Source organism: Sarcophilus harrisii, chromosome 4 (genome assembly GCF_902635505.1).
Source record: "Sarcophilus harrisii chromosome 4, mSarHar1.11, whole genome shotgun sequence".
NCBI lineage: Eukaryota > Metazoa > Chordata > Mammalia > Dasyuromorphia > Dasyuridae > Sarcophilus > Sarcophilus harrisii.
Genome location: NC_045429.1, coordinates 332,062,832 through 332,076,430, shown reverse-complemented (window position 1 = coordinate 332,076,430; position 13,599 = coordinate 332,062,832). Strand labels below are relative to the sequence as shown.

At 36.7% G+C, this 13,599-nt stretch overlaps 1 protein-coding gene across 1 annotated transcript in view; it reads right to left on the bottom strand.

Moving 5' to 3' along the window:
* Positions 1 to 13,599, bottom strand: part of SKAP1 (src kinase associated phosphoprotein 1) — a 380,537-nt gene that overhangs the window by 322,528 nt on the left and 44,410 nt on the right. The window contains exon 3 of the mRNA XM_031968654.1: positions 33 to 58. Within this exon, the coding sequence (XP_031824514.1) occupies positions 33 to 58 (26 nt within the window). The remainder of the gene's footprint in view (positions 1 to 32; positions 59 to 13,599) is intronic.

Here is a 13,599-nt window from a genome sequence, read left to right as displayed (position 1 = left end):
CCAGGATATCAGTCAAATTAAGTAATACTCACCTCGTGGCTGGAAATCCAAGTGATATCTGAAATACAAAAAAAAAAAAAAAAAAAGAACATAGATAAGTATTCTTAAAAATGTACTTAATAATTTTCCCCGTAATTTGAAATTGAATTATAGAACCTACATCAAAGAGAATTATCTGATAGAAAATAACTAAAATGTCTACTTAAGTAAGGACAGTTCAGCGTAGTGGGGGGAAACACTGAAATTAGGGCCAGGGCAGAGAACTAAGTTTAAAGTTTGTCTTTAGCACTTCAAATTATATGACCATGGGCATTTATTTTTCTGAGCCTTAATTTCCTCATTTTTAAAGAGGGATAGGGATATCTAGATGGCACACTGAATAGAGCATAAACCCTGAAGTCAAGAAGACCTGCATTCAAATACAGCCTCAGACAATACTTCCTAGCTATGTAATCCCGAGCAAGCCATTTAACCCCAATTGCCTCACAATTTTTTAAAAAGGGGATAACAAGAACTGTAGCATTTACCACATCTCATGAGAATATGTGTCAAGTCATTTGTAAATCTATACTGTAGCGTAAGAGTATTTGTATTATATACATGTGCCCTAGTGTGATAGTAGTGATGGTGATGGGCAACAACAATAGAAGCAGCAGTAATAGTACTAGCACTAATAGTGGCAATCTACTTAATAGGGAAATATCAAGAGCTTTCACTGGAATGTGACAGATACATGAGTCTTGAGGAAGGCAACATAGTATAGTGTTGTGGATACAACACTGTACCTGGAATCTGGAAGATTAGGTTCAAATCCTGCCTCTGACTTTATTTAACCACTTACGTGGCCATGAACAAGTCTTTTAACCCTCTCTCACATGTTGGCACTCTTTTAGAATATAAATTAGAGCCTGGATACTGATATATGATTGCCATATCTAAATACAAACCTCAGTAACTCCTTCAATCTTTCATGCCATAGCAAGGTTTTTCACTCTTGGAAATATAGTGTTAGGACTACACAAGTCCTGAGAGATCATTTAACTCAAATTCACTTATTTGATGTAAATGTTAGATGAAATATTAGTTAAGAACTTCCTATCAAAAATCACAATGTGAATCTTGCTCTTTGGGACAATAAAGAAGCAATACCTTAGAGTTTCTCAAGTTCAGGATTAAGAAAAAAATTCCAAATTTGATTTCTCCCCTTAGTGGTTCTACTTAGCTGATTCCTTTATATGAATCTATCCAAAGTACACTTGAAGGTCCTCAGTCCAAGATTCTCAATTTTTTTTATCTCAACCCTTTTATTCTCTTAAAATTTTTTGAAGACTTCCCAAAGAATTTTTATGTAGATTAGATTTAGTACTATTATGAAGATAGTTTTGACCTCACAAATCCCCTTGAAGGATCTAGAGACTCCCAAGGTCTCTGACCACTCTGAGAACCTCTGACACAAAACAACAGAGTCACTTATCCTAATATTTTTTATTTCTATGCAGTGTTTGATACTGTTGACCAGTCCCTTCTCTTGACTACTCTAGTGTGCCTGGGTTCTCTTTTGGTTCTCTCTCTCTCTATATGTGTGTGTGTGTGTGTGTGTGTGTGTGTGTCTGTGTCTGTGTGTGTGTGTGTGTGTGTGTGTGTGTGCCCTTGCATATAACTACATTGATACTTTAAAGGACCTGTGGTCTCATAAGTGTAAATCCTTCCTATACTGGTAGAGATTACAACTCACAGACAAATTCTCATCTTTTATGTCTCTTGGCCATGACTTCCCCATAAATCTTCCATAGATGTTTGACCAAATCTACTGAGGGCCTTTCTCCACCTCCCTTTATATTACTTGGGTACCAGTGGAGCACACAGGATGTCCATTTATCCTTTGCTCTCACAACATGACTGCCCACCTCTATTTCTGCTTGTACATTTCTTTGATAATATATTTTGTGCCACTTTGGGGTGGCACATTTCCTTTTGAAAATATGCTGCATTTTATTTCCATGCAACGTGTGTCTTTCCATCGCCCTTTCAGTGACCTGCAATTTTAATTCTTTGGAGACTGAGGTATTCCGTGATTTTCCATATGGCAGACAAACTAACACATCTTTAATCTCTTCTTTGAACTTTCTCCTAGAATGTGAAAATGAAGCCATCTTTCTCTGCAACATAAATAATAACAACTCACATTATGCTTTCCCCACAACCCTAATGAAATAGGTAATCAATCAATCAATAAACATTTATTAGGCATCTATTATGTACCAGGCATAGTGCTAGGGATACACAGACAAAAATGAAGTTCCTATACTCAAAAACCTTAAGAAGATAGTGTTAAGTATTATCATATCTGTTTTACAGATGTTTTGAGAGGTAGAGCAGCATTATCTATAGAAAGCTGGCCTCAAAACCAAAAAGCTCCAGGTGATGTCTTGCTTCAGTTATAGACTCACTGTGTGATGCTAGTAAAGTCCCTTTACTTCTCGGGGTCCTAGACAACTCTCTACTAGCAGTGGTAGAGAATTCTCTGTACCAGTAACATGACAAGTCCATTTCCCATTTACATATGAGGAAGCTGAAGCACAGACAGAGAAGCAAAGGGGCTTGCTCAATGTTGTACTATCACTTGCAGACCACAATGTCTGTAGCTAAATTTTGGGAGTAAACCCAGAATGGGGGGTAAGGAAAGAGGGAGGAAAGAGGAGGGAAGAGGAGAGGAATGGAGAAAGGAGAAGACACAGAGAGAGACACACACACACACAGAGACAGAGACAAAGAGACAGAGTAACACAGAGAGAAAGAAGACAAAGACAGATAGACCAAGAAAGAGAGACAGTCAGAGACAGAGACAGAGACAGAGAGTGACAGAGACAGAGACAGAGAGAGAGAGAGACAGCGACACACAGAGAAAGACACAGAGAGATAGAGAGAAGAGAAGATGAGAGGAAAAAAAGGAAAGGAGAGGAAAGAATGGGGGAAGAAAGGGTAGTGGAAGAAGGAGGGAGACAAGGAAAGAGGAAAAGAGAAGGGGAGGGAGAGGGAAATGGAAAGGGAGAGGAAAAGAAAGAAGGGAGAAGGGGAGAGAGAGGGAGGGCGAGGAAGAGGTGGGGAAGGAGAGGAAGACAGAGGAGAGGGAGAGGGAGGGAGGAGAGAGAGAATGAGAATATGTTGGAACCATTTTGAAACTATCATTTCTGCACTCAATCAATTTACCTTCCCATGTTTCCTAGGCAACTGCTGTAGAAGGGTGATATTCTATATCATGTATTCTACTTTACAGAATGCATAGTTTTGAAACTTTAGGTTTGCATTACATGCAAGATAAAGCTTGGTATTTATATGGCTTTATTAATGAAACTAAAAATCATTTTCTACTGTATGGAATTAAGGGAAGGGAACATAATGTTTAAAACTAAACCCCCAATCCCTAGAGAATAATTCACAGTGGTCTTAATGAATATTTGAGGCTAGAATCCAGAACCTTCCAAATAGATATCCAGAGAAAAAACAAGAAAGCTTCCAATACCCTCACATATTTTTAAAATACCCAAATCCTAAGTCAATCCTTTTCCTAAAAGCATTTGAATCATCAAAGAGCTTGCCTTAATGCTTTTCTTTCTTCACTCCAAATGCATTGCTAATCCCACCACACACACACACACACACACACACACACACACGTCTCAGAAACACTGATACCAGCTGTCTTCTGAAAATGTAACTGCCAGCATTATGACATTTTTCTAGCTTTAGAAGAAAATAATTTTAAAATTCTTGCCCCTCCCATTACAGCTAATGGGGAGACAGTTTAAGGTTTTCCAGGCTATTAATCCTTATTTATCTGCTTATTTAAGGATTTATAACACAGCATAGTCATGATTTCAGAATAAGCTTCTTAAATTAGAATCACTCCAACCAAAACCAGTAAAACTGGGAAAGAAGCCTAGCCACCACACCCTTAAAAAATGCCCAGTCAGCATTCCATTCTATGTAGTCTGGACTACATAACTGAAGAGATAAGACAAAGAAAATTTACTGTGATGACTTACTATTCAGCCAAAAATGAATGCCATGGAGGGATGAGAGTACTATAATGAAGGTGTAGAGAGACTATGAATGCTTCAGTTACCTAGAAGGGTCAGAGAATGCTCTGTTCTAAATAATGTCATTTTCCAAACAACTGAAGGTCAGTCCTTTAAATTGTGACATTTTATTTAAAGAGTTTCTTATTGGAAAACAGTGTAAAGACATTATGCACTTGTCAGCCTTTGTAAAAATAATCAATTGATCATAATATAATCTTCTCTTGATGACTAAGGGCCATATTTATAAATGTTAATCATTATCTTTAGTTGATGCTCTCAGTAGTTATTGAAATATAAAACCATTTAAGACACACCCACCCTGTGAGACAGGTAATGCAGGTATTATTATCTCCATTTTACAGAAGAGAAAACAGACTTAGATAGGGGAATTGAATTTTCCAACATTAGTTAGAAAATGGACTTTATATATATTAAGTGCCAAGACTACTTGTGGATGATAATTTTGTTAATTGCTTCAAGCTCCAAGACATTGTACAACTTCCTAGAACAGAACTATAACCACTCAAAGGAGTTTGGCCTGTCCATCCACACTAGGATGACCAAATGGATGGTGTCTATTGTCAGCTTTCAATATACATCTGAACGCATATTCCCCAAAATAATTTATTCAACAATATGTATATTTGGGATGTACAAACAATGAGCTGGGCCCAAAGTTGCTTTTGGGAAATTGCAAAGCACTTGTATTAACAATAAACATCTAATAACAAAAGAGTCATATCTTTTCAATATAACTATTTTGTCATTTTGCCAGTATTGCTATGTGGCAGCAACACTTCAGAAGAACCACAAGTGATCTTCACACTGAAGGCAATGGAAAGACCCATGCTAAGTATGTGACTAGGTTCTAACATTTAGCCAATAAGGAAATCTGAAGAACAGAAGTAAGGGAAATGATCAAGGAACCGTATGAGAAAAAGAGAAGATGAGCTGTTAACATGGCAAGAATGAGGCATAAAAGGTAGACAAAAATCATGCTCCCCTGGTACCCTAAAAATGTTGAGAGAAAACAAGGTAGATCTCCAAAGTGATTAGTGTGAAAATTTTTGGAGGAACACAGATGAGGGGAAGAATAGATAGACATAGATAGATAGATTTTTTCGAGGAATTTGGCCATGAAGAGAAAAGCAAAACTGTATAATAGCTTGATGGGGCAGTAGGGTCTGATTAAGATTTTTAAGGATAAGGAAGACTTGAAGAAATCTCCTAGTGATAAGGAAAGAGCCAATAGATATAGAGATAATGAAGATTAAAGAGAAAAGTCGAGGATGGAAGCAATCTGGTGGAGAAGACAGAAGAGATAGGGTCAAAGATATATGTTAAGGGACTAGCCTTGTCAAAGAAAAGGGTTACATCTTCATCAGGATTGGAGTAAAAGAGCAGGGAGTGGGGGAATCATTGTCTGAAGTACAGAGAAGGAAAAAGAGAGAGTTCATGGAGAACTGTCTCTATTTTCTCAGTAAAGTAAAGGTGAAATCCTCAATTGAGAGGATGGGGATGGAGGTGGTGTGTCAGACTTAAAGAGAGAAGTTATAACTACTGTGGAGTTGGATAGAAAATGAAGATCAATCACAACGTGATTGGTAGCACACTAGAACTAGTAAAACCCAGGTCTTCCATTTCTAACTCAAAGGCTCTCTCAAAAACTACACTTAGATATTCCCAGGCTGCTATGCTGTGCTAGTGAGGATTTTTTCTTTCTTTTCTTTCATAACCATCTTTGTTTTTTGCTGTCATTTCTCATCCTTCATTCATAAAGGGGATCATGACATCAGGGAAATGATGCAAATGAATTGGATTTAAGTGAAGGAAGGCTGTGCAAGGTCATCTACCTCAGTTTTCCCTCTGGAGCCATCTGGGTCCAACAGTAAGATATAGATCAAGGTGAAATAGGAGATTCTTTGTCTCTATTACTACCTAGCCTTCATCCCTGAATAGGTGCAACCTCAGTCAAACTGAGACCTGTTGAAGATCTTAGTTTAAAAAGACCACAATCTTCCATTGCATCCAGGGCCATCTCCAGTCATCCTGATCTGTATCTGGCCATTGGACCCAGAGAGCTCTAGAGGAGAAAGTGAGGCAGGTGACCTTGTACAGTTGCTCCTTACTTAAATCCACTTAAATCCACTTGCACATTAGGACATCACTTCCCTGATGTCATGGTTCTTTGAGAATGAAGGACAAAAGACAACATACCTCATCATGGAAGAAACCATCTCTTTTCTCTCTGGGTTCAGGTTTTATCACTCTAATTAAAGTCCAAATTACCCTTTTAGCAGTCACACCCTGATTTCTATTCTTTTAAGTAACTATGTCTCCTTTCTGAGCACATAGTCTGCTCCCAGTTCTTCATGATTATGTCTCTTTAATTATCTTCATATCAGTCTCTCTGGAGGGCTAATTATCTCAGTTTCTTTAACATTGACCAGCTTCTCGTGAGTTCTTCCTTTAAATCTCTAATCAATTCTGCTCTAATAGTTTCAAGTTCTCTTATAACTATCTCTCAAAAATTCCACTGGTGAATCAAAACTCTCCAGGATCACCACACACATACACACACACACACACACACACACACACACACACACTTTAGGAATTGCTCTTATCCTCCTATTATTGTTTTTTTAAAACATCAACAGAATTATGGCAGCTCATCTATAAGTCAATTAAAATTCGGCTTCTTTTCACTCAATTATACTTCATACTCAACTGTACATAGGCTTCTTCATATTCAATTATATTTCTGGTCCCTTGAAAACTAAAGATAGTCTCAAATTCACATAGGAATGTGGAAGGAGGAAGGATTTTATTATAAGTCTATTTTCAAATTTATTTTTAGAAACTGAGCACTAGAGAAAAGACCCTTCTATCCTAACTGAAAAACTGAATTGGGCCTTGAGTTTTTAAGTTAAGATTAATATCTAAGTGCTGTCCCAATATCAGAACCATGATCAACTTGGGGAACCCCTGATCCAGGACAGAATTGATGACAAAAAAAAGTGTCTGCAGTGACCCAATGGTGGAACAGAGCTTTAACAGGAAGCTGAAAGCAAACTTCAATACTGACTCTGGTGGTGGCCATGTGGCAGATATGAATAAAAGTTGCCTTATAACAGAAGAGGTCCAAATGATCAAATTGTGCTAACAGTCTACATTCTACATACATTTTCTATAGCTCCACTCTTTTAAAAAATGTTATACTGAGCTTCCTTTAAAAATTATCACTTCCTTATGATATGTCTGTCTGTCTGTCTGTCTGTCTCTCTCTCTCTCTCTCTCTCCATCCCCACACAAACCCATGCTCACACACACACCCCTCATATCATACTCATTGAGGAATTCTCCCTTATAACAAGGAAGTACAGTTAAGCAAAACAATCACATTGTCCATGTTTTACAGTGTTCCTCCTATTCCAATAGTCCACTATCTAAACTAAGAGATCTGAGTATTCTTTGCAGTCAGTCGTCTAAAATCATGATTATTCACTGCACTGATCAAAAAATATTTTTATATTTTATATTATTGTCACATTTTATATTACTGTCATACTGTCATGCTACATAAATTATTCTCCTGGTTCTGCTTGCTTTAATCTGCATCAGTTGATACAAGTCTTCTAAAGTTTCTCTGAAATCAGTGTTGCTGTTTCTTACTGTGCAATAATACTCTATTATATTCCCATAGTATTATGTATCCAGACACTTTCCAGTTGATAACCCTTAATTTTCCTTATAATTTTTTGCTACTGCACAAAAAGCTACTTTAAATTTTTTTATATATAGATGGCCTTTCTCTCTGTCTTTACTCTGCCTAGGGTAAATGCCTTGTAGTGGTATAGCTGGGTCAAAGAGCAGGAATATGTGTGTGTGTGTGTGTGTGTGTGTGTGTGTGTGTGTATTAGTGACTTATTTGGTCACTATTTCCAAATTGTTTTTAGAACAAGTAACTCCATTCTACACTAGCTCTTTAGATCAAAGTAGACCAGAGCTCTGCGTCCATATATTACATTATGAAAGGATGGGGTGGGGGAGGTTTAGAAGGGAGGGGGAATAGAAACAGACCACTGCTTTGGAGACTAGGAATGGGAAAAGAGCTCCATCTGGTGGATTTTTACCAGTGATAGTATCAGAGAACTGGGACCCAGATGTCTAGACCTCACTTGGAAATCAACAGATGGGAATGGGAAGATACTAGACTTGAGACAATACTCTTCTGGCTCCCACTTTCTTTCAGAAGTAGAAGACAAAGCCCTTGCCCTCATGGGACTTACATTCTAGTTAGGGAGATAAGACATACACATAGAGATCACTAACAAGATAAGGCAGTGTTGTGGGATGAGTGCCAAGTGAGTCAACAAATAAAACTGTGTAACTCATGGTTCATGAAGTCTATGTCATGAAGCACCCAGATTATTTTTTAAGGAATGTGACACTTCTATTGGAATGCCACCCATTCTGCCATCTAGATCTGGAAAATCTACTCTAAGGAATACCCCAATATTCAATTTCCCACTTGCAAGTATCTTATCTATAAGTTTTATTCTTTTTTTTTAATTAAAGAAACACTTATTAAACACAATGCCAGAGACTCAGTACTAGGGATACAAAGGCAAAATGAAATGATCCTTGTTTTCAAATATATTACATGTTACTGAGCATAGCAACTTTGCCTACTTATCCAGAGTAACAATGGTCCATCTAGAGGTAGCTATCTGGTACAATGGATGATGTAGTGGTTTGAGGTCTGAGATTGGAAACAGGAAAATCTAAATTCAATCTGAACTCAGATACTTATTAGTGGTGTGACTGGCCAAACCATTCAACCTCTGCCTCAGTTTCCTCATATATAAAGTCATGATAATAATAGCATCTATCTCCCATGGTTGTTGTGAGGAGCAAATGAGATCATTGTAAGTACTTTTCAGTTTCTAGTACAGAGTAGGTGCCCGATAAATGCTTGTTTTCTTCCTTCCTTCTTTTTGTATTTCCGAAGCCTATAATTTCTGGCTGCATCATCTTTTCATCCTAGAATCTAGTGCCTGCTCCACTGCCTAGCAATGAGAATACTGGGTTTTCAGAAAATTAAGGGGGGGTGGTGTTGAAAACTAGGGACCAGCTCTTCTGTGTTTGTTTTGAGACCTTAGAGTCCATGAAGAAAACTGACATTTTGTCTCATGATTTATTTAGTGTTACAAGATTTATTTCTATTAAATGTTTTATTAGAAACTTAACATTAAACACCAATAAAGCAATTATAATTCTTTGGTAACTATGTTTAAATTAATTTATTTCAGTGTGTTAATATCATAAACATATATACTTTTTCAGTTTTTCTCTCTCAATTCCTATTAGGATTTTTCTTCCAGTTCTTCTCATTTATTTTTCTTCAGATTACCATAGTAGGATATAAGACCCTTGAGGGTAAAGACTATTCCATTTTTGTCTTAGTATTCCCAGTATCAAGTACAGTGATCATAGTTCTTAGAACAAAGCTTTTGAAATTATACTGTCATAAATGAAACTAAGGTGAAGCAAAGTTGAGTGAAGTCATTTCACCTTAAGAGGATTCTCTGTGTATCTGTAGAAGACACATCCTTTCTCATATTAACAGTGAACATCTACCTTAATTTGGAGGTCAGGGTATTTACCAATGATACAGAATTCAGAGTAGGGAAAAATCATTTTAGTCAGGGATAATCAATCAAAGTTTTATGAAACAGGAGAGATTTGAAGCTGAATGGTGAGTAATACTCAGAGAAGAGGCTATTCTAGACAAAGGGGAAAGTGTGTATGAAGGTGATGAGGGATGGTGGGTAAGGTATGCTTGGCAGGCAATGAATAAGCTAGGTCCAATGAAAGATTATTATAAGAACTTACTTTGAATGTTCTACTCTTACTCAAAATCTTTCAATGGCTCCCCACTTCGTAGATACTTAAGTCAATATTCTATAGTCTGAAATCCAAGGATCTCCATAATCTGCCCTCTATCTTGATTTCTAACTTTTTCTTCTGCTCTCCTTACACAAATTCTCTACTCCAGCAAAATTGGTCTACTCATTCCCAAAATATACCCTACACTTTTGCTCATGACATTCCCTTGCTCTAAAGTTCTCACTTTTACCCCCCCAACCCCATCTGAACCTACTGAAATTCTATCCATCTTTCAAGACCTAGCTGAAATATACCTCCTCCATGAAACTTTCTCTGAGCACTCCAGCCCTAAATCGATCTCCATCTCTCCAAACCTTACAGAATATATTATTTATTACAACTTATCTGGCACCTATAATATCCTAGCTTTCATTTTAATTCTGTACATCCATGTCTTGAGTCAGCCTGACATATTGGATACAGAACTAGTGGCCAAGAACCACCGGGTCAACTTCTTACCGAGCAAGTTATTTAACCCCTTGTTTGTCTCTAAAATATAAACTTTCTGTATTAATAGAGGAAGTTCATCACCCAAAAGTTCTTATAGCTATAAAATCACAGTTCCTGTCCCTATCTCTATCCTTATGTTCCTATCTTACGGTATTAGAAAAGGTCTTGTTTTGAACACTTAGGTCTTTGTATATTCTTACTCCATAAATATTTGTTAAATAGATTACTTTATTCATGAATGAATATTTGTTGAAATGAAAATAAAACTGGAACAGGAAATGAGAGATAGAAGGAACAAGCATACCATGCCACACCAAGGAGTTGGACATATTCCTGTAGCCAGTAGGGAGTCATTGAAAGGTTTCTGAATCAGGGATATGATCAAAGCATTACACTGGGAAAATTAATCTGGCACCAATATGCTGGAAAGTTTGGAGCCGGAAGAGAGTGGAGGCTATTTGGAGACAACTGAAAAAGTCTAAGCGTGACATGATAAGAGCCTGAACAAGGGTAGTAAAGGATGAAAGAAACATGATGAAGGGGTTGGTGAGTGACTGATATGAGGCCCAGGGAAAAGGAGGAGTCAAAGATGATTCTAAGGTTCTGAGCAGTGAGATTGATATGACTATGGCCAAGAACCGGAAAGCCAGGCAAAACAGTTGAAAAGAACATGCCTTTTATAATCTATGTAATCACTACTCATAGCTGGAGGACTTTTGTTGTTTATTTCAAGTTCAGGGCTGTTTCTGAATGATGGTACATACGGAATATCTCATAATCTGAGACCAGAGACCACCACTAGAGACCTGAAGCAACCTTGAAGAACCTGGGTCTTTTAGGATGGAGCTTTAGTTATGGCATAAATGACAGTCATAAAATCAATTCTGTATTCTTCATGTTATAGAAGGAGAACAGCAGTACTAATTATTCAGAATAATAAATAATCCTCTTCCTTCTCCTCCTAAAAATATATATTTTTTTCCTTTTTAGCTTTAGAATGCAGTGAAACATCTATATTCACTGTACTCTGTGCCTAATACAGACCCTCTTATTTCAATCATAGCCTGAGATACAGCTGAACAATGAAAGGTGAGGAAGATGCAGTTATTCCACAAAACAGATTGGTTTGGAGCTCAGAGATATCTTTATGCTAGCATATGCTACCATGGGTTGTGGTATAGGACAAACATCTCTGGTCAAACTGTTCTGTTTGGCTTTAAAAGCCTTTCACAGTTTTGCTATAGTCTTCTTTTCCAGGCTTACTGCCATTACTTTCTTTCACAATTCCTATCAAACTGGCCTAATTCCTGATTCTTATTCATCACATTTTATTTCCCATGTCTTCTTTTGGGCAGACTGTTTCCCTTGAGCAGAATGCATTTCCTCCTCTTTGCCTCCTAGAACCTCTAGCTTCCTTCAAGCACCTGCTGATTCCTTCCCAAAATTAATTTTCTATGTTTTGTAATTAATTTTCTATGCTCATGCTATTTCCTTTCATATCCCAATAGAACATAAAGTCCTTGAAGGCAAAGACTTCCATTTTTATCTTTGTATTACCAGCCACAGCCTGGTTTAATAAATTCTTATTGAATGAATGAACTAATAAATGAAATGAATTGAGTTGTTAAGTTGACTTTTCTACTATCTAGAGTGCTTGAATAGGTTGCTTTCCCTTTCTGAGTCTCAGTTTCCTTATCTATAAAATGGGAGGTTTGGAGAAAATCTATTCCAAACTTAACATCTTATGAATCAATGACAGCCAGTACAAACCCTGCCTCACATACAAGAAAAAAAAAAAGCTAAGAATCAGAGAAAATAACATATAATAATTTTCAAAGTCCCACATTACTAAGTTACAAGGTCAATCTTATATAGACTCAAAATATGTTTTAATCAGATCTTCACAAGAATAAGAAACTTTGGGTAAATATTTTAATTTACAAGGGTCCAATTTACCACTATTATTCTATCTTTTCATTTGTCTTTGTATTCCAAAGGTTTGGCATATAGTAGTCACTTAATGAAGACATTGATTAAATGATTTAAGCTACCTCTAGGATTCCCTCTTTGATTAAGATTTGTTTTTTATGTGAATTTTTAAAAATTAAATTTTATTTTCAAATCCACATTTTCTCCCTCCTATCTCCCACACCCTAAATAAGCATGAATAATAAAATGTCGATTGCAAACATCCTTAGTCAAGCAAAACAAATGTTTATATGGGCTATGTCCCCCAGAAATATGTTCATCTGTACTCTGAGTCTATCACTTCCCTATCAGGAAATGAGTAGCATGTTTCATCATTTTTCTTCTAAAAATGTGGCTGGTTATTGTGTTGATTGGTATTCCTAAATCTTTCTAAGTTGTAATTCTTAAATATTTTTGTTATTATATAAACTTTTTCCCTAGTTTTTCTGACTTTACTTTGCATTAGTTCATACAAGTCTTCTCAGATTTTTCTGATGTAATTTCTATCATAATTTCTTTTCTTTTCTTTTTTCTTTGCTGAGATAATTGGGGTTAAGTGACTTGCCCAGGGTCACACAGCTAGGAAGTGTTAAGTGTCTGAGGCTAGATTTAAACTCAGGTCCTCCTGACTTCAGGGCTGGTGCTCTATCCATTGCACCAACTAGCTGCCTCACCATCATCATTTCTTACAGAACAAATGTTCTGTTACATAAGAGCAGAAGATATGGGATGGTAGTTAGTTATAATATTTGAGATAGGATGGTAGTTAGAAAGCTTAAGAAATGGGGTAAGGGAGGAGAGCTTAAAAGGTAGAATGGGAGAGGGGAAATGCTTAATAGGTTAAGGGAAAGAACCTAAGAGATGGGATAAGAAAGAGGGACTTTAAGAGATAGCAGGAAGGAGCATGTCATGTATGCTAAATCAAACCTATTGTCAAAATAAATTTTTTTAAAGCGTGGCTTCAAAGGACAGTAATAACATGACCTATTCATCAACAAAAAAGCACTTCAAATGATACCCTATACACATGCAAGAATGTTGTATGTAAATACAATCAATTTGCTTCCTCATTAAAAGCTTCCATGAAGAAAATGATTTAACACAAATGCTAGAGCAACTGACACAGATTAATTGGAAAATAACAACA